The sequence below is a fragment of the Eleginops maclovinus genome, chromosome 5 (assembly GCF_036324505.1).
Source record: "Eleginops maclovinus isolate JMC-PN-2008 ecotype Puerto Natales chromosome 5, JC_Emac_rtc_rv5, whole genome shotgun sequence".
NCBI lineage: Eukaryota > Metazoa > Chordata > Actinopteri > Perciformes > Eleginopidae > Eleginops > Eleginops maclovinus.
In genome coordinates, this window is record NC_086353.1 from 28037770 (window position 1) to 28058523 (window position 20754).

At 40.8% G+C, this 20754-nt stretch overlaps 1 protein-coding gene and 1 pseudogene across 4 annotated transcripts in view; one reads left to right on the forward strand and one right to left on the reverse strand.

Annotated features, from left to right (window-relative positions):
• Positions 1–20754, reverse strand: part of glra3 (glycine receptor, alpha 3) — a 68923-nt gene that overhangs the window by 28192 nt on the left and 19977 nt on the right. For all 4 annotated transcript variants that reach the window (XR_010165772.1, XR_010165771.1, XM_063882719.1 and 1 more), the window contains exons 2-3: positions 10837–10967; positions 8794–8861 (exon numbers count right to left, since the gene is read on the reverse strand). Coding sequence is in view for 2 of the 4 variants with exons in the window: in XM_063882719.1 (XP_063738789.1) it covers positions 8794–8861; positions 10837–10967 (199 nt within the window). In the remaining 2 variants the exon portion in view is untranslated. The remainder of the gene's footprint in view (positions 1–8793; positions 8862–10836; positions 10968–20754) is intronic.
• Positions 11875–12831, forward strand: LOC134864401 (uncharacterized; annotated as a pseudogene).

Below are 20754 nucleotides of genomic sequence, written 5' to 3' on the forward strand. Positions count from 1 at the left end.
ATTGTAGAGGAAAAGGAAATAACAGAAGACAGAGGTCGTACAAAGATAATGTGTGGGGATATGGTTTTTGGACGTGAATATTTAAATGAGGGAATATGAGGGAAGAAAATGGGGAGAAAATAGTTCCCTAAAGGAGTTAATTTAAATGCATTTGAGAAATATGTTATTAGAAGACATTAATTTAGTTGATTACAGTAGATGGTATTTAATACGCGAGACAGAAGACATATTTAGGTGAAGAAGTGGAAATTAATTTTTAAATTTTATTTAACCAGTGTATTGAGATTGAGTTGATTCAGAGCACAGATTCTGATGGACAATAAGGAGACACATGAAAACGGGGTTCCACCCCCCCATGAAAGACATCCAGAGACGGTGATCGAGCAGACTAATGCTGAAATAGGCAGTACAAGGAGAGAAGCTTGATGTGGAATGCAGGCTCAAAAAGTCAAAGACTGTCAATAACCAGACACAGAGGAAGGGGCGAAAAGGTCAATAGGCAGAATGTGCGGGGGTCGGGGTCATCAAGCCAGAGGGCAGGAAGGGGAGCTGGAATGGGTGAGTGGAACACATTCAAATAATTTAAATTGACTTTTTAAATTTAAGATCAAATATAAAAATGTTTTATTACATAAGATTTTATTAATTGTTAAATGATAATTGAAAAAGGGAAGTTTTTAAAGTGAATGAGTAAATAAATCTGAAACACATTATTGGAAAAAAGGGGAAATTATAGAGATTATGAAAGATCCACTACACTGTTTAGCTCAGGAACTGTTCAGGAGTCAGGAGAACAGGGTGGGAACATTTTAATCATGTTAACCTATTATTTGACTTTAGTAGAGTTTAAATTGTGGGAGTTTTGATCTACAGAAGGAGGGAGAGATTCAGTACACACTTGATCTCAGATATGATATTTAAATTAAACAAACTTGTCATAGTGATAACTCCAAAATTTGATTACAGACCATGTCAAATATAATTAACCACGTGAATGGAAACCATTATTAAAGTCACTCCTATTTTAAAAGTTCTTATTGATTGAAGTTGTAATTATAACATGTCAAAGCTCTCATAGTTTCACACCTTGTTTTCCTGTTTAAAGACTTGAAATATTTTTCAAGAAGACTAGAATTGATAATTCATAATGAAGTGTATTAAGAGAATCAAGCAAAGTCATACAAATCCTAATAATTTAAGATAGTGAGTATGTGAAAAGTATTGTAAATAAGATCTATTAGATATTTTGATATGAATTAGGTGCTGATAAAGATCCAGTGGGATAACAAAGGAAGTGATGTCTTTATAATTACTTCATTTAACATGAGGGCAATCGAAGTAAAGTATATTGAAGTAAGAAGGGACTGATATTCTTTAGAAGGTTTCACACAAGGGGCGACACCAGATGTGTGCAATATCTCAACAGTTTTGACATTATATATTGTGGGAATAAAGCTGTCGCCTTAGAAGGTCAAAAGGCAGTGACTTACACATCTGGAATATGTTCATTGGACAGGTTAATATAAGTAGATTGGAATGTGCATACGTCTGGGACGTCTCTCTACATAACCACGACACTGTCCTAATAGAATGATAAGACATATTTTAAAAATAGTAGTAATTAAAACGAAACACATGACTCTTTTTGTAAATGAAGAGTATGACGGAATAATTAAAGACTCTGCAGAGCATGACGTGACCATAAGACCGAGACCAAATGACCTTGGACCGGGACTGACAGTGTTATTTTACAACAGCACTGTTGATGACTGACTCTGGGTTGAACCTGACCAGACCCGACTGTGTGAGTGAGAATGAATGTTTGCATCTGATCAATGCAATTGCATGAGTTTAGAGAGGAACAGAGGCTAACTGAGCATGTTCTGAACTAACACAAACTAAATCCAGAGATTTAGTTTCTTCCAGGACTGATGGATGGAGAGAGACACTCGTAACTGGAGCGTTTGATGTCTAGATAATAATGATTTGAAATGTCTGAATAATAATTGCTGTGTTTTTTAACCTTTGCTTAACTGAAGTTCTTTTTCTTGAACAGGTTTTTGTTACACATGTTTGTTAAGATGTGTAAAAAAGGGGAGTGGCAACATGGTTGCTCAAATTAACAATTCCATTTTTTTAATAAATGATGATATTGTTTGCATTTTCTTTACATTTTTTACTGGAAAAGCAGAATCAGTTGCCGAGAGGCTGCTGACAGATATAATTCCAGAGTGGAACCAATGAAAGAAGTTCACCTGAGATAATGATAATGAATTTGTAAATGTTTAACAGATATGATACCTGGGGTTAGTAAGTGTGGAGATAATAAGAATAGTTAAAGTTAAGCTAAAAATAGTATGTGATGAAACGGGAACTAAGTTAGTCAGCGCCCTTTCTCTAGTAGAGACTGAGAAGTATCAAAGGTTCAGAGGTTTTGTTTGTAATATGCACAGCAGATACAGCGTATAGGCTGGCAATGTAAATCTTATATCCCAGGCTCCTCCAACGACTCGATATACAGTGGGGCAAAAAAGTATTTAGTCAGCCACCACTTGTGCAAGTTCTCCCATTTAAAAAGATGAGAGAGGCCTGTAATTTTTATCATAGGTATACCTCAACTATGAGAGACAGAATGAGAAAAGAAAATCCAGGAAATCACATTTTAGGATTTTTAATGAATTAATTGGTAAATTCCTCGGTAAAATAAGTATTTGGTCACCTACAAACAAGCAAGATTTCTGGCTCTCACAGACCTGTAACTTCTTCTTTAAGAGGCTCCTCTGTCCTCCACTCGTTACCTGTATTAATGGCACCTTTTTGAACTGGTTATCAGTATGAAAGACACCTGTCCACAACCTCAAACAGTCATACTCCAAACTCCACTATGGCCAAGACCAAAGAGCTGTCAAAGGAGACCAGAGACAAAATTGTAGACCTGCACCAGGCTGGGAAAACTGAATCTGCAATAGGTAAGCAGCTTGGTGTGAAGAAATCAACTGTGGGAGCAATCATTAGAAAATGGAAGACATACAAGACCACTGCTAATCTCCCTCGATCTGGGGCTCCACGCAAGATCTCACCCCGTGGGGTCAAAATGATCACAAGAACGGTGAGCAAAAATCCCAGAACCACACGGGGGGACCTAGTGAATGACCTGCAGAGAGCTGGGACCAAAGTAACAGAGGCTACCATCAGTAACACACTACGCCGCCAGGGACTTAAATCCTGCAGTTCCAGACGTGTCCCCCTGCTTAAGCCAGTACATGTCCAGGCCCGTCGGAAGTTTGCTAGAGGGCATTTGGATGATCCAGAAGAGGATTGGGAGAATGTCATATGGTCAGATGAAACCAAAATAGAACTTTTTGGTAAAAACTCAACTCGTCGTGTTTGAAGGAGAAAGAATGCAGAGTTGCCTCCAAAGAACACCATACCTACTGTGAAGCATGGGGGTGGAGACATCATGCTTTGGGGCTGCTTTTCTGCAAAGGGACCAGGACGACTGATCCGTGTAAAGGAAAGAATGAATGGGGCCATGTATCGTGAGATTTTGAGTGAAAACCTCCTTCCATCAGCAAGGGCACTGAAGATGAAGCGTGGCTGGGTCTTTCAGCATGACAATGATCCCAAACACACCGCCAGGGCAACGAAGGAGTGGCTTCGTAAGAAGCATTTCAAGGTCCTAGAGTGGCCTAGCCAGTCTCCAGATCTCAACCCCATAGAAAATCTTTGGAGGGAGTTGAAAGTCCGTGTTGCCCAGCGACAGCCCCAAAACATCACTGCTTTAGAGGAGACCTGCATGGAGGAATGGGCCAAAATACCAGCAACAGTGTGGAAACCTTGTGAAGACAGAAAACGTTTGACCTCTGTCATTGCCAACAAAGGGTATATAACAAAGTATTGAGATGAACTTTTGTTATTGACCAAATACTTATTTTCCACAATAATTTGAAATAAATTCTTTAAAAATCCTACAATGTGATTTTCTGGATTTTTTTTTCTCATTCTGTCTCTCATAGTTGAGGTATACCTATGATAAAAATTACAGGCCTCTCTCATCTTTTTAAATGGGAGAACTTGCACAATTGGTGGCTGACTAAATACTTTTTTGCCCCACTGTACATAGTGCAAATAAGATGAATAAAATAGTGAAAAAAAGGCAAGGCTCAACTACAGACAGGTTGAGATTATGAGTATAAGGAGGGAGATAAACACAAATGGTTTCACAGAAGTAATCTAAGTTCCTAGGAAAAATGTGATGACCTTATGTTTGAATTCTGAATTCATGTTTCCAGCTCTAACATCTAAACACTATCAGGTAGAAGCAGTTTGTCTGGTGCCTAAGGAGGGATTTCTGCACACGATTCAGGCAGAGATTGACATGGGGTTGGTGAATGGAGTTTGGCACAAGAGAAAGCAGTTGCCACACAGCGAAAACTGTTCACCAAATCCCAGGAGAGTCATTACAGATATATCAAAAGAGGTTATGTGATTGGCAGGAAGGGAATCCTTGGGTAATTGATTCTGATCCAGAAGTATATTTCATGCACACCTTTTCAGGAACAACAGCCAGGAAATTCATTCATTCTGGCTGCATCATGGTTTCACTGGGTCTTATTCTATCTACACAGTCAGTGTTTCCTTCTCCAGAAATGAGAGTAGTTGTTAACTATTACATTTTGACTTTAAATAGGGATTTCAACATTTAGGAATAACTTAGATACTCATTGGAAATTCAAAGCTAATTGAAATATGTCACATCATTTACCGGACCACGTTGGAGTTTCATTTTGTTTTTGATTATGGCACAAGCCAATTAATAACGTTTTTGAAGAGCGACATCACACCATAGGGTTTTTTTTTTCTTTTTCAATGACAGGAAGAGATGTTGAATAATAGATGGGGATTGGAAATGTTGAGCATAACATTCATAATTTAATTATTTAGTGTTTTGAAACAGATAAGAAACATACAGGTTGCTTCAACGATCCAGAGGATGGTTGAGTAAGTGGTGAAAGTCAAAGAATGTTGATTATGTGACTGGTTGGGATAAAAAGAAGAGAAAGCTTGCAGTTACAATGTTGGGTAAAATAAAGTGTTATTTCCTGAAAACATGAAATAAGAGAAAAGGGTAAATGACAGAGTGTGTGTTTGGTACTGTGAAAGTATGAAATGGTATTAGATGATCTAATCAAAATTGCAAATTTAACTCAATATAAATTTGACCGGTGAACAAGCTCAACACTCTACATAAACATTTGGATGAAATTCATTATATAAACAAGCTTTAGAGAGTTTGAAGAATTTGACATAAAATCACATACTTCTTAATGTTAACTTTTCAGTAAATAGCTCCACGACACATTTGACCTAAGGGGGATAGTGTTGTTTTGAGAGGTTTTGATTCAAAAATGTGCGTTTGAGATATTCCTCATGTTGTGTTGTATTCTAACATGTAAGTTTTACTTTACAGCTCAATAAGGAGATTAGTACGAGGCAGCAACCAGCTACCAAATTACACCCGTGATGCAATAAAAGGGCTGCACGAACAGTTGGACAGAACCAGTCTGATGGCCTGGCAAAATAGGGTGGCCTAAGATATGCTTTTGGCTGAAAAGGGGGTATATGTAGACTATTTGGAACCGTGTGCTGTATTTTCATCCCAAATAACCCTTCCCCAGATGGATCCGTAACCAGAGCGTTAAAAGGACTTACCGCCCTGATCATCGAGCTAGCAGACATTAGTGGAGTAGAGGACCCCTTTGTAGGAAGGTTAGAAAGAATGTTCGGTAAACATAAGACTCCGATAATGAGTGCAACGTTATCTATTGCAGGAATGGCTACAATCGTGGTACTATGTGGATGTTGCTGCTTTCCATGTATTCGCACTTTAGCGAACCGATTGATCACCGCGGTCCTCTCTAGAGAGCAAAATAAAGGTCAATTTCTGTTAAGAAAACAGTTACATTTGTTAATTGAAGAGCAAGATGATCCGATCCCTTATTCAGACCATGAGGAAGATGAGTTTGTCTGAAAGAAGTGCCTTTATAATTTTTTTATCATTATGAAATGCTCTATAAACTACTCCTAGTATATGATTAATCACTTATTACAACTTGGTATTATGGTAGAGTTGATTCCTGTTATGATTTACACACAGTTCATTTATGTTTTAAATGATCATATTGAGTAAGTGCGTTTACACAGGACTAGCATCCAAAATGATCTGTTTACCTCATCAGAAGATATGAAAGGAGGGAATTGAAGATTTTACACATTTAGGAAATTGCTGCTATTGTTCTAGGTGCCATTCCAGGATTTCAACCACAAGTATTCAATAATAAAAGACCGTATGATCATGTATAACTTTTAACTATACAATTCTGTATTATGCAATATTCAAATGAAGAACATATTGATTATAGTATGTTTACACACCTTAAAAGGTGTGTAAGGAGGGATTGTTAGAAATAATCAATATATTGAAAAGGAACATTAAAAGATAATTCACTGTTTCTGGACGTATCATATTTGTCCAATTCCGGTACTATTACCGGATGTTGTTTTTAGCCTCAGATAGCATGTAGCTAATATTGTATTGTATATATGAGTAGAGGGAGAAGGATGGGTGGAGTTACATACTAAACACACCGCCTCTACCTCTCACTCATTGATGCTGCAATGATACTATTGCGTGTTTAATAACTGATAAACTTCAGAAGGATTGCATAATAGAATATCGTAGGTGAGAGCTTCAGGACATCACTAACAAGATGGCGACGGTGACGTCATAGCAAGACCCGCCCCCAACGACGTCAGCCAATAGAAGAGTATGGAGAACCCCATGTGACAACAAGCGGCCAACAAGATCCAGCCCCCGCTATCAACCAATGAGAGCACGAGACTGAAGCTCGTCTTCTTTTGAAGTTGTTTATTGTATGACCGGAAAGGGGTGGTTCTATAAAAAAATGTTTGTATTGTGAAATCGAGCCCTCTTTTGTTCCGGACCGCCAGACAGTAACTATTGATGAGCTCCACTCATTCAGCGGCCTGTGGACGCGTGTCCCGGCTATTGAGCCACAGCTGTGAAACTTTTGTAAAACCTACTGCTGCATCCTTTTATCCTTATAAGAGGGGCTTCACTTCGTTTTCTTTTACATCGACTCCTGGGCTTCGAATAAAAGAACATTTCTTACACCATTCTATGGCACCTTTAAGTGATTAGTTGATTTTTCAGGACATGTCTACAGTATGACTGATGGGAACAGTAAACTCTGAGCAGAACACGCTCTGAGGCCAAGAAATCTAACATGGCCTGCCCCGGTGCGAGCATGGAAGATGGCGATGGCGTGCTACCCGAGAAGGGACGTTGTTAGTGCTTTTGCCCTGATTGTTTCCGAAAAGATAAGTGCCTTGATGGACCAGACATTTTCGGAACTACATTCTACCTTGGACAGAATGAGCAGCCGCATTGAAGACAACACTAAACGGATAACTGAAACGCAGAGTCGTATTTCTAAAGGTGAGGACCGCACCGCATGTCCGGAGGGCAGGGTCGCTGAATTTGTGCAGAAGGCCTTCTCTTGTGCCCTCCTCAAATGAACTACCCTCTGGACCCCTTTGTGGCAAAAGTGGAGATGCACAAAAAAGCTATTAAATCATCATACATCAATATTTGTTTCTACTTATTCTTTCATAAATCACTGAAACAACTTCTAATATGCTGAAAACTACCATACATTCAATACTTCAGGATTTTAACCCTTTAAATGCCTGTTAATTACTGTTAGTCTATCAGTAATGTGAGGAAGCGTTTGAATATTGCGCAGTTTGCCAATCAGAGGATACAGAAGGCACTGGTGATCTCGTTAGAAGGCCTTCGATAGAGTCCAGAGGGGCTACATGTTTCATGTCTTGGAGAGATTTGAACACACAGAGCATCACAGCTTGTTGATATGGGGCTACATAGCCGCAGACCAGTCAGGGTGCTCATGCTGACCCCTTCATGGAGACTGTGTTCCCTAATGGCAGTGGCCTCTCTCAGCAGGATAACGCGCCCTGCCACACTGCAGAAATACTTCAGGAATGGTTTGAGGTGCCTCCAAATTCCCCAGATCTCAATCCATTGAGCATCTGTAGGATGTGCTGGATAAACAATTCCGATCCATTGGGGGTCCCACCTCGCAACTTACAGGACCTTAAGGATCTGCTGCTACCGTCCTGCTGCTAGACCCCACAGCACAGCTTCAGAGGTCTAGTCGACTCCACGTTGTGTAGAGAGAGTATTTAAAAAATAATGAAAAAATCAGCCATTCACAACACTATCTTTGTTTGAGTTGAGAAGATTTAAGGTCCAGCTGTCGGTGGTTGTGGTGGATTATCTTTGTCCGTTATAATACATAATTACAATGATAATAAATTAATATTGAATCGCATTAAATATCCATTCATTCAATTTCATTTAGTTTATGCCTTATGTTATGCATTTATAATGGAGAATAAAGATGAACAGAGATGGCACGCTCTCTTTTCATCTCAACACGGAGCAGATGAGAGCAGAGGACACTAAAAACACTGCAGCATTGTGCCTGAACAGGTAAATATGATCAATACAATTTTACAAGTTTTTGTGTGTTCACCTCGGCCAGACGACTTGTCGGGTCTGTCCGTTGCATTGGTGCATCCCGAGCTCCTAGCTTTTACTTTCAATGCCCATACATTCCCATTAAATGAAATGATGAATGAACCATAAACATATTTCTATAATAATATTTATGCAGTATCTCTGTTACCTACCATTGTGGTTTCAGCAATGGAGCCAAAGCTGTTTATGAAAATGTTACAGGAAACGTTGACTGGCGGACCTGCAGAGAGAGGGGGGAGATGTTTTAATTTTTATTTTCAAAAACTATGGAACTAACTCTGGGTCAAATATTCTGATCCTTCGAAAAAAATCTAATGTATTTGGAAGTTCGAGTTTTGATCCTGAACTTTGAAAATACAATTATGAAATATTATATATCAAATTCAAAATAAGTATTAAAACGTTTTTTACAGGTTGAATATTATTTTTGATTCAATTAAGCAATTTTTTTGATTACATTTTTTTCCCTTCACGTTTCACTTCATTCTATTTTCAGATTCAGATTTGACCCTTTTTTGTTTCAAATCCTTTAGATCTTTTTGTTCTGCCTTCCGAATTTTGGCACTGATGTTGCTTGGGGGTGGGGCTTAGCTGAGAGGGGCTTGGAATCATGATTGACAGGCCTTCAGTAGTCATGTAGCCTTCAGGAATTGAATAAATATTACTAAACACTTATAACACACAATACTCCTGTGATTGGCAGTAAATCAAGGCCAGTAGAAAGGTTCTCCCCAAATAGAACCTTTCTACTGGCCTTGATTTACTGCCAATCGAAACAATCACGGTACAGGATCAATAAACTGTGCCAGGTTGTAGCATACGCACTTTAAGCATGTTCCCTACTATAGCAGCGTGAACACAGCGTAGTGTTCACTTGGAGCAGCAGTGTCCGCTCCACCAGGAAGAGATGATGACAGGGAAGAAATGTTAGCTTTTTCAATAAATAGCCCGGGAAGTTGGCCTTAATATTATAATGATGGGTACTTTTTAATACATAAGTACATAGGGAAGGAAGAAACTTTTGTTTTTTCGTGGGGTATTTGTCAAAGCTGAAAACTAAGCATGGCATTCAGGCTACCAGCCCGTCCCAGCACTAAATGAACACTACGCTGCATTCACGCTGCTATGTGGAAGTGGGGAACATGCCTTAAGTGCGGTTGCTACAGCCTGGCACAGTTTATTGCTCCTGCACCATGATTGTTGGAGGATTCACATTAGTATTGTGTATTATAAGTGCTTAGCAATATTTCCCTGGATACCTACAATTCCTAAAGGCTACATGATTACGGAAGACCTGTCAATCATGATTCCAAGCCCCTCTCAGCTAAGCCCCGCCCCCAAGCAACGTCAGCGGCAAAAGTCTGAAGGCGGAAAAAAAAGATCTGAAAGCAAAAGAATGACTGAAATATCAAAATAAATATAAAAGTGAAACATGAAAAAAAAGAAGAAAAATGGCTAAACTGAATCAAAACAATATTCTACCTGTATAAACATTTTTAAATTCATCATTGTATTTTTCAAAGTTCAGGATCAAAACTTGAACTTTCAAATGCATTCTATTTTTTCGAGGGATCAAAACTTTTGACCCAGAGTTAGCTCCATAATGTGACTGCCACAATTATGCCACCCAGCTCCGCCCTTGGCCTTCACAGCTGCCCTGCAGAAAGGGGGCAGATCCTCATGCCAGCCTTTTCTAAAAAGGGCTTCTAGCTGTTTTAAAAAAACAGATCGATCACAACGTATCACAACTTTTCTATGACGTAGTATCATCGCCCAATTGTTTTTACTCTAACCAGAAGATGCTTGCTCTCAGACTTGGTATGAATACATGAGTGAGCTTGTCACTGCTCAATCTGACAGCAAGAATCGTCTACATTACCGGAAGATTATCTAAAAATGTGTCAAAACACAATTAAAGAATATGAATGATGCAACATCAATAAAGAGGAAACTAGCCTTAGAACTTAAGGAAAATGGTTGAATGTGTAGACAACCTGACTGGACAAAATGTCCAGTCTGTAAGGTACCTGATTCTGTTCACAATACCACTCATAGTATGACAAAGTCAACATGTTGCCATGTCATTTTAAAGGTTGAGTATGCTAAAAAGGTTAAGCAGATGTCCATTTAAGTTTTAGAAAAGTCCTGTGTGTTCTTATTGGAAAATACAGACGGACACCAAGTCAAGTATGTACCTTTAAAGTTTGGTCTTATCCTGGCATCATATCCAGATGTTCTGCCCATCAGTTTGTCCAGGAAGTCAGAGGGAGACATTGGGACCGGGCGTGTCCTCGCAGTGCTGTCCACCTCCTTGCACTGACCAACACTGTCAGAAAAAAAACACACAATAATCATCTTGAGATCTTCACAACAGGGTGTGTATTCTGCTGCTCTACTTTCAAACTGAAGTGAAGCACCACACAAACACTGTTTGTACCAGCTTCTATGTTGATGTTATGAACAGCCTGAGGATAACTAGAGGCAAAACTAGACCACTAGAGTCTAGGATTTCCATATGGAAGCAAATAAGAGACAAAATGATTTAAATTTTATCAGCCACCGAATTCACAGAATTAAAAATATTTTACTTTAAAAAGAATGTATCGGAATGTTTGGGATCCAAATTGACCTATGTGAAATTAAAATCTGAAATATTTTGACACCCAATTTCAAAAGCTGAATTTCAATGTATTTGTTTTAGTGTTCACAAATTCAGATCTCAAAATTAAAGTTTCAGACTTAGACTGACAAAGACCAGGGAGTCTTGTGGAGGGCTATCAACTTATTCCACACTCTCTCCTTGGCTCAGTAAGTAGGGACTTGGTCTTGGGACCGAAGGGTCGCCGGTTCACGTCCCGATCGGACCAACACAAAAAGAATATGGAGTGAGCTGGTAGCTGGAGAGGTGCTCCTCCTCCTTGAGCAAGGCACCTAACCTCTATTTGCTCCCTTGGCGCTGGGTACCTGGCTGCCTCTCTGCTCTGCCACCTCTCATCTGCATGTGGTTGTGTGTGCATGTATTTCCTCTGTGTGTTTAATGTGTGTCACATACACATACAACACAACAGAGTAGAGAAAGCAATTTCCCTGTAAGGGATTAATAAAGTATATCTTCTTCTTCTTCTTACTCAGACATGAGTATTCTTTCCATTCCTGTTTATGTTTCTACCAGAAGTTACTATAAGCCTCGTTCAGTTTATCACCCCATAACGCTAACAATCTCAACTAATCCAATGTGCTCCAATCACACACACACACACTGCCTCACAGGCGGCCTGTGGAACTGCCAGTCTATTACCCAACAGACTGAGTTCATCTCAGGCTTTGCCTCACAACTATCCCTGGATTTCCTTGCTCTCAAAGACTTGGATCCCACAAGAAAACCTTTCTACCCCGGCTGCTGTTTCCACTGCTTTCTCCTTCAGCCACACACCCAGGCCCTCTGGCAGATGGTGGTGGCACGGGTCTCCTCATCTCACCTAAATGGGATTCCTCTCTATACCCACTGCCACATTTCACACTTCTTTTGAATTTCATGCAGTAACAGTAACTCACCCCGTTCAATTAACCATTGTTGTTGTCTACTGCCCACCAGGTCCAGGAATTACATTCCATCCTTTCTAACATCCCTGACTCTGGCCCGCCACTGCTTCTCAATGACTTCAACCTCCAGAAAGAGAAGGTGATTTACTACTCTTGCTAAGCTCCTTCTCTCTCTCACAGTCTCCTTCTCCACCTCCTCACAAAGCTGGCAATCTTCTTGACCTCATACTCACCAGAAACTGCTGTCCCTCCACCCTCTCTGTAAACCCACTTCATGTTTCCGATCACTTCCTTATCCCTTTCTCTCCCTCCCTCTGCAAACACGACAAGCCTCTCTCCTCAAACACTATACCTGTCTGGTGTAACCTACGCTCCCTCTCTCCCTCCTCTCTGGCCACATCTGTACTCTCAGCCTCCCATCTACTGATTCCTACTCACTCTCGTCTTCCAACTCTGCCACAAACATCCTCTTCACCTCTCTGTCCTCCTCTTTGGACTCTCTCTGTCCTCTCAGGTCTTGGGGGGTTCGTCAGTCTCCTCCGGCTCCCTGGTTGACTGACACTCTGCGTTAGTCTAGAACCATCCTAAGGGCTGCTGATAGGAAATGGTGGAAATCAAAACACCTTGATGACCTCCGTTCCTATTAAGCTCTTTTATCCTCGAATATTCGCTTCGCTGTTATCGCTCTAATCTCATCTCACTCAAGTTTCCCCACAGCAGTCAGTTGGGTTTACTCATGTCATTCAAACAAGCTGCAATGGCTTATCTCCATGTAGAATCTACAACAAAATGAACATATTTTACCGTGATTTAATTGTAATACATATTAGAAAAACCTGTCCGGTGTGAACGCACCATTACAGTCTATTTCTCCTGAAATCCTTCCATTTCTTACCCATTTTATTCACACTCCGCTAACAACTGGCGGCTTCCCTAACTCTCTCAAAGAGGCAAAGGTAAGTCCGCTACTGAAAAAAGGACACCTTTCGACCCCTCGGATGTAACAAATTGTTTCTCTTCTTCCATTTCTCTCTAAATTGAGCGTGCAATCTTGAATCAACTTTCTTTCTTCCTTCATCAGAACAACCTTCTTGATCCACATCGGTCTGGTTTCAAGGCCGGCCATTAAACCTAGATTGCCCTCCTCGAGGACACCAAGGAACTGCACACTGCTAAACCTGCCTCCCTCTCCTCCGTCGTCATCCTGCTGGACCTCTCTGCTGCTTTTGACACAGTGAACCACCAGATCCTTCTACAAGCTCTCCAAGACCTAGGAGTCTCAGGCTCTGTGCTCTCCCTGCTCTCATCCTACCTCAAGGATCGCAGCTATAGGGTCACATGGAGAAGGTCGGTGTCTGACTCTTGCCAACTCCTCACTAGGGTACCACAGAAGTCTGTCCTGGGTCCCCTCCTCTTCTCTCTGTACACAAACTCTCTTGGTTCTCTGATTCGCTCTCATGGCTTCTCCTTCCACAGCTACGCTGATGACACACAACTAATTGTGCAGCAGTGGCTCAGTCAGTCCAGCAGTGGCTCAGTCAGTAGGGGCTTGGACAAGTCCCCAAACAGACTTGAGATATGGAAAGTGGACTGCTACTTGGAGAGGTCCCAGTTCACCTCCTAGGCCCTGCTGTGGTGCCCTTGAGCAAGGCACCGGACACCTCCAATCCCCCCTCCCCATTGCTCCCCGGGCGCTGCACAGTAGCTGCCCACTGCTCCTAGTACTAGGATGGGTTAAATGCAGAGGACCAATTTCACTGTGTGTGCTCTGCTGTGTGCATGTATGTGACAATAAAGAGGGTTTCATGTGTGTTTCTCTCTCTGAAACAGCAGCACAGTATAGCTGCCTGGCAGTGGAAGTGAATGCTCCCTGCCAACAATAATAGCAGTGATGACATTAGATTAGAAATCAGAGGGATTAGATTCCTATTGAGTGGTGAGCCTTACACTATTATGGCAGCGTGATCTCAAATCTGGCATGGAATATGCCTATTGAAATAAAAAATCCTTTCATTGTATTTGAATGCAAGGATGTTTGCCTTAAAAGCAAATTTTGCTGCAATTAATCAATCATTTTTTAATAATGATAATACCATTTTACATTTTGTAAAAGTATTGATATTTTATGCAACTGTATACAAGTCGCATAACACGGGGTAATATGCAAGTTACATTGAACAGTAATTACGTTACAGCTGATATTGCAAAAGTACACACATCCATCTCTCAGGTAAAAGAACAGATACTCATCCCTCTGAGGTCTAAGCCCTTTTCCATGTTTGGCTCGCCTGGTCTTTTTTGGTAAAAATGTTATTAAAACATGAACCCTGTGCTGCATAATCAAGTAATCATTTTTAAAAAATTCATAACAAGCTAAGCATATGTAGGCTACAGGGAAGTCACATGGATGTACTAATAGCTTTCAGTGCATAAGATCAAATGAAAAAAGCAAGACGAAGATGTATTCAAATCCCACAGTCAAAGTAGTCTTAAATTCTCTAGACATCAGAAAATAGTTCTTTCAAGTCTTGGTGACCATGGGGAAAAAGAAAATATTTCAAAGCAACAAAATCAATATGTATCTACAATATTTACAAAAAAAGCTATGGCGCTTTTAGTCAAGGTTTGTTGTGCCATTCCTCAAAGCAGTCTCTGTCAGAAACAAGCCAGAGGGCCAGAGGACACTGCCTACACCTCCAGGGGGCCAGCCAGGGGCCTGAATGGTCTGCCTACAAAAAATAAATGAAAATACTCTCATGCAGCCGCAACAAGAGCCTCTGATTTGTCAACAGACTTCATGCAATGCTTCATGGGATGCATAGTTAGATCTATAATCTTTAACTCCTAGAACAGTGGTTCTCAAACTTTTTACCATGAGTACCACCTTAGAAACGATTTGGCTCTCCAAGTCCCACCGGAAATAAAATACAGTAGCGTAGGCCTTTAAGAGCTTACACAGAAGGCAATAATATTAAGAATGGTATTTATTATTCACATAACTTTATTTGACTGAAGCAACCAAGTGCCTATGTAAACTCATGTATTGTATATAAACACTAACAAGTGACAATATAACAACTACTGCATCAAAACATAGGCCTACCCAGCAAATGGGGTTATCACCTTGCATATAAAATACCAGTCAATCTAGTGAGGTTATTAACAAGTGTACTGCATTAAAACATTCACAGCACGGCATATTCATTCCAAAAACTGGAGTCAACCAATCATGTGAGGTAAATTGTACTGCATCAACACATTCAAAGAATTGAACATGAATATTCAAATACTGGAGTCAAACAATCCTGTTATAAGCAATTGCAGTGCATTAATCATTCACAGCAAAGAGAGAAATACTGTGTACACCAAAAACACTGTAATCAAACAATCATGAATAAGATCAAGTGTACTATAGAAAAACAAAGGAAATATTTCATCTTCAGTATTAAAAATACTGCAGTAAGAGCCATAAGGTCAGAATAGTAACTATGTTAAGGTTTGAATGAAAACGTAGGCTACTCATTGTACACATTGAAAATTAAGAATAGTAGGCATACTGTGACCTTCTCAAGTAATGCATTCAAAGGGAATGTACCCATAAGAATAATAATAAAAAAATAAATTAGTAATGGCGACTCTGGGCCTATCATGTTTAGTGAGAAGGGTGTGCGTGGCTCTGTGAACAGAGTTCTGAAATGTCTGGGTCGATTGAGGTTAGCTTCAGCCTCAGACCTGGTTCAGCATCCAACCTGCTTCTACATTTTGTCTCAATGAAGGCGAGGGAAGAGAAGCCTTTCTCGCACAAATACGTGGTCGCAATTGGAATGAGAAAGCGCACGGCCTTGTCCGAAAGCACAGGATATTCGTTGCGTCACTGCATCCAAAAGTCCAGCAATGTCTGGCCTCTGAAGGCAGACTTCAATATCTGTCACAGGACAGTTCAATTAAATGTTCCTGCTCAAGAGCCGATACATCCTCCTCCAGGACGTCAGAAGCCTTAATGAGAAACGTATCTCGCATCCAGGTATTCCCCTGCGCAATCGCAGGAAAATATTCAGCAAACTGTTGTCGGAGAGTTCAGGTGCTCAGCAATCTTGTCCCTGACTTGATTAGCGAGCCTGAGGTCATTGTCAGAGAGAATATTCTCCAGATTAGGGAACGCTCACCAGTCCTTATTTTTATTTTGAATAATTCCAGCTTTTTCCACATTGCACTGATTTTGTCCTGAACATCAAAGGCACTGGTAAAGAGTCCCTGCAGTCCCAAATTCAGCTCATCCATACGGGAAAAAAATGTCTGACAAATAGGCCAGCTGACTGATCCACACAGTATCTTCAAAAACATCTGATGCGGGGAAGTGTTTGTCCTGTAAGAACACTTGGACTTCTCTGTGCAATTCGAAGAGCCTGGAAAGCACCTTTCCTCTTGAGAGCCATCTTACTGCTGTATGCAACAGAAGTTGGACATGCTCGCTGCCCATCTCACCACAGAGAACATGGAATAGGCGAGAATGCATCCGTCTGGCTTTGATGAAATTGACTGTTTTCACAGCCTTGTCTAAGACAGCCTTAAGTTCTTCGGGCATGAGTCCATTGTACATCAGGTGCCACCTGGCGGATTCGGGCTACCACTCCGCTGTGGCGACCTGTCATGGCCCTTGCGCCGTCTGTGCAGACTCCAATGCACTTTTTCCAGTCTAGCCCAGTCTCTTGGAAAAATGCATTCACAAGCTGAAATATGTGATCAGCTGTTGTTCTTGTCTGAAGGGACTGACAGAACAGAAAGTCCTCATGAGTTGCACTTTGATATTCGTATCTGACATATACAGTGGGGCAAAAAAGTATTTAGTCAGCCATCAATTGTGCAAGTTCTCCCATTTAAAAAGATGAGAGAGGCCTGTAATTTTTATCATAGGTATACCTCAACTATGAGAGACAGAATGGGGGAAACAATCCAGGAAATCACATGGTAGGATTTTTAATGAATGAATTGGTAAATTCCTCGGTAAAATAAGTATTTGGTCACCTACAAACAAGCAAGATTTCTGGCTCTCACAGACCTGTAACTTCTTCTTTAAGAGGCTCCTCTGTCCTCCACTCGTTACCTGTATTAATGGCACCTTTTTGAACTGGTTATCAGTATAAAAGACACCTGTCAAACAACCTCAAACAGTCATACTCCAAACTCCACTATGGCCAAGACCAAAGAGCTGTCAAAGGAGACCAGAGACACAATTGTAGACCTGCACCAGGCTGGGAAAACTGAATCTGCAATAGGTAAGCAGCTTGGTGTGAAGAAATCAACTGTGGGAGCAATTATTAGAAAATGGAAGACATACAAGACCACTGCTAATCTCCCTCGATCTGGGGCTCCACGCAAGATCTCACCCCGTGGGGTCAAAATGATCACAAGAACGGTGAGCAAAAATCCCAGAACCACACGGGGGGACCTAGTGAATGACCTGCAGAGAGCTGGGACCAAAGTAACAGAGGCTACCATCAGTAACACACTACGCCGCCAGGGACTTAAATCCTGCAGTTCCAGACGTGTCCCCCTGCTTAAGCCAGTACATGTCCAGGCCCGTCTGAAGTTTGCTAGAGGGCATTTGGATGATCCAGAAGAGGATTGGGAGAATGTCATATGGTCAGATGAAACCAAAATAGAACTTTTTGGTAAAAACTCAACTCGTCGTGTTTGGAGGAGAAAGAATGCAGAGTTGCATCCAAAGAACACCATACCTACTGTGAAGCATGGGGGTGGAGACATCATGCTTTGGGGCTGTTTTTCTGCAAAGGGACCAGGACGACTGATCCGTGTAAAGGAAAGAATGAATGGGGCCATGTATCGTGAGATTTTGAGTGAAAACCTCCTTCCATCAGCAAGGGCACTGAAGATGAAGCGTGGCTGGGTCTTTCAGCATGACGATCCCAAACACACCGCCAGGGCAACGAAGGAGTGGCTCCGTAAGAAGCATTTCAAGGTCCTGGAGTGGCCTAGCCAGTCTCCAGATCTCAACCCCATAGAAAATCTTTGGAGGGAGTTGAAAGTCTGTGTTGCCCAGCGACAGCCCCAAAACATCCCTGCTTTAGAGGAGATCTGCATGGAGGAATGGGCCAAAATACCAGCAACAGTGTGGGAAAACCTTGTGAAGACTTACAGAAAACGTTTGACCTCTGTCATTGCCAACAAAGGGTATATAACAAAGTATTGAGATGAACTTTTGTTATTGACCAAATACTTATTTTCCACAATAATTTGAAAATTAATTCATTAAAAATCCTACAATGTGATTTCCTGGATTTATTTTTCTCATTCTGTCTCTCATAGTTGAGGTATACCTATGATACAAATGACAGGCCTCTCTCATCTTTTTAAATGGGAGAACTTGCACAATTGGTGGCTGACTAAATACTTTTTTGCCCCACTGTACAAGCAAATTAGCCAAATCCACAACATCTGTGGTCTCGTCAAGTTATATGGAAAGATGCCGCCTGAGATGTGATGGCTTCATACATTCATTGCTGAGAACATCTCCGCACACAACGCACTGTGGTCTTGGTTCATCCTCAGCCCCACTCCAAAAAAAATGCTCAAATCACTGCAATTAGCACTTGCACGAGTATCACTAAAACCTTCACTGTCGGCAACTTCATCTTGTGCTGTGCTGCCTGACACATTCACCTAATTTCTAATCCTAATATTCCCCGTTTGGAGCCAGGATTGCAACGATTTTGCACCATTTTTGCTTCCCCCACTCATCATCACAGTAAAGTAGTCAATGCAGGTTTAAAATCATAGCTAATGTTCCAAAGAAGAGCTAGCACAGTACGCTAAACGTATGGACTGAACACAAAAAACAAACATACGTACAGGAAGATTAAAGCCTAGTTTAATTTTAATTCCAGGATTTACAAATCGTGTGGCTTATGTTTTTAGTGTGTGTGTACATGCATATTTATTTATTAACGATTGCTTCAACTTAATAAAAAAAAAAAAGGAAATATCCCACGTACCACTAGAGGGTGCTCGGTACCACAGATTGAGAACCACTGTCCTAGAACATCGAAATCTACTTCCAACATGGATAAATGTTCGTAAAAGACATACATTGTTTGTTTATACGCTTGATGACATCTAAAAAAAGCACCATTGTTTTTCTAGAATAAATTACAAATCGCCTGAAAGTGGTACGGATAAGCGGCAACATGTGATATGAAGGTGTGGCGCTGGGCTGTATCAGACAATTGAAAATGAAATTTAAGCTTAAGAGATATTCCTGTAATAAATATGTAATACTACGATTTTTTTTAATGCTTCAGAACGAGCACTTGATGTACTTTTGTTTGAATATTGTTCAAGCTGAATCACAATGGTTTTAAAGATCATTTATCAGTATGTGTGGTGATGTTCTCCAACATAGCTAAACCATGTAAAAAGTTATAGCACTTTAGGACACTTTAAGAACAAGCATTACTGGTGTCACGGCAGAAAGACTTAGATCAACATTTAATATCAAGGAAGGACAGCACTGGCTATCCATATGACAATAGTCCTTTTCTGTTTTATAGATTATTGAAGAAAAGGACACAAAGACTAGAACTCTTAAAATCCTTTTTCTTGGAAATGTGTTTGCTTGGACCGGTTGAATGCAGGGAACAATCTTGCTTGAATTATCTTGAGTCAGGAGAAACACTACAGAATCAATAAATAAATAAACAGCAATAACGCAATTGCACCTTCTCCTAACCCACACCAAACCCTCACCCCCCACACCCTTTCTTTTGGACAACACACATTTTCTAACTCGGCCTACAATCTGATCTGCACACCTTGTGAGTTTCATGACTGCATTTGACATGTAACATTTCTGGTGACAAGACAGAGAAAATAAGGCTCTGAGTATCAAGCTCCATTAGTAGAGTCATTATGTAGTAAAGTAATGGGGTTTTATAGGGACAAAGAGAAACGCCTCTATTAAATAATGTCTTTGTATCTGCAGGATCGGGTTGTAGCCCCGATGTTGGAAGCAAAGGACAGTTGAGTGTCCAGGGTCATGCCCAGGTTCCTTGCGGACTGAGTCGGTGAATCAATAGAGGGGCCACTGTTGATGGAAAGATCATTGATGGGAGAGCCCTTACCTGGGATGAAGAGCAGTTCAGTGTTGTTACAGTTCTCAACAGTCTGTCAATTGTCTAATATCATTGGTTATTTAATATTTGACTAGACTTTAACAAGTTCCATTTCCCAAACATCAAGGCTCAACAAAAGAGGAAGTAAAGTCTGAGGGACTTCACTTGGCAAATACAAAGCCAGAGCCTTCTGCACAGGGCTGCTGATACATCTGCAAGCATTAACATTCTGCTACGGGGAAACATATCTTTGTATCCAATTACCATTGGCTCAGCTGGCACTAAGCACAGAACACAGACACTGGCCCTTATAAAACCGTCACATGCAGACAGTGTAGGAGAGGAACATGCCTCTAACCCAGAGTGCACCATGGGAGTAAGACAAGCTCAGAAGCGTCTACAGTAAGAGAGAGAAGCAAAGGCAGTTTTTAGACAGCAGAG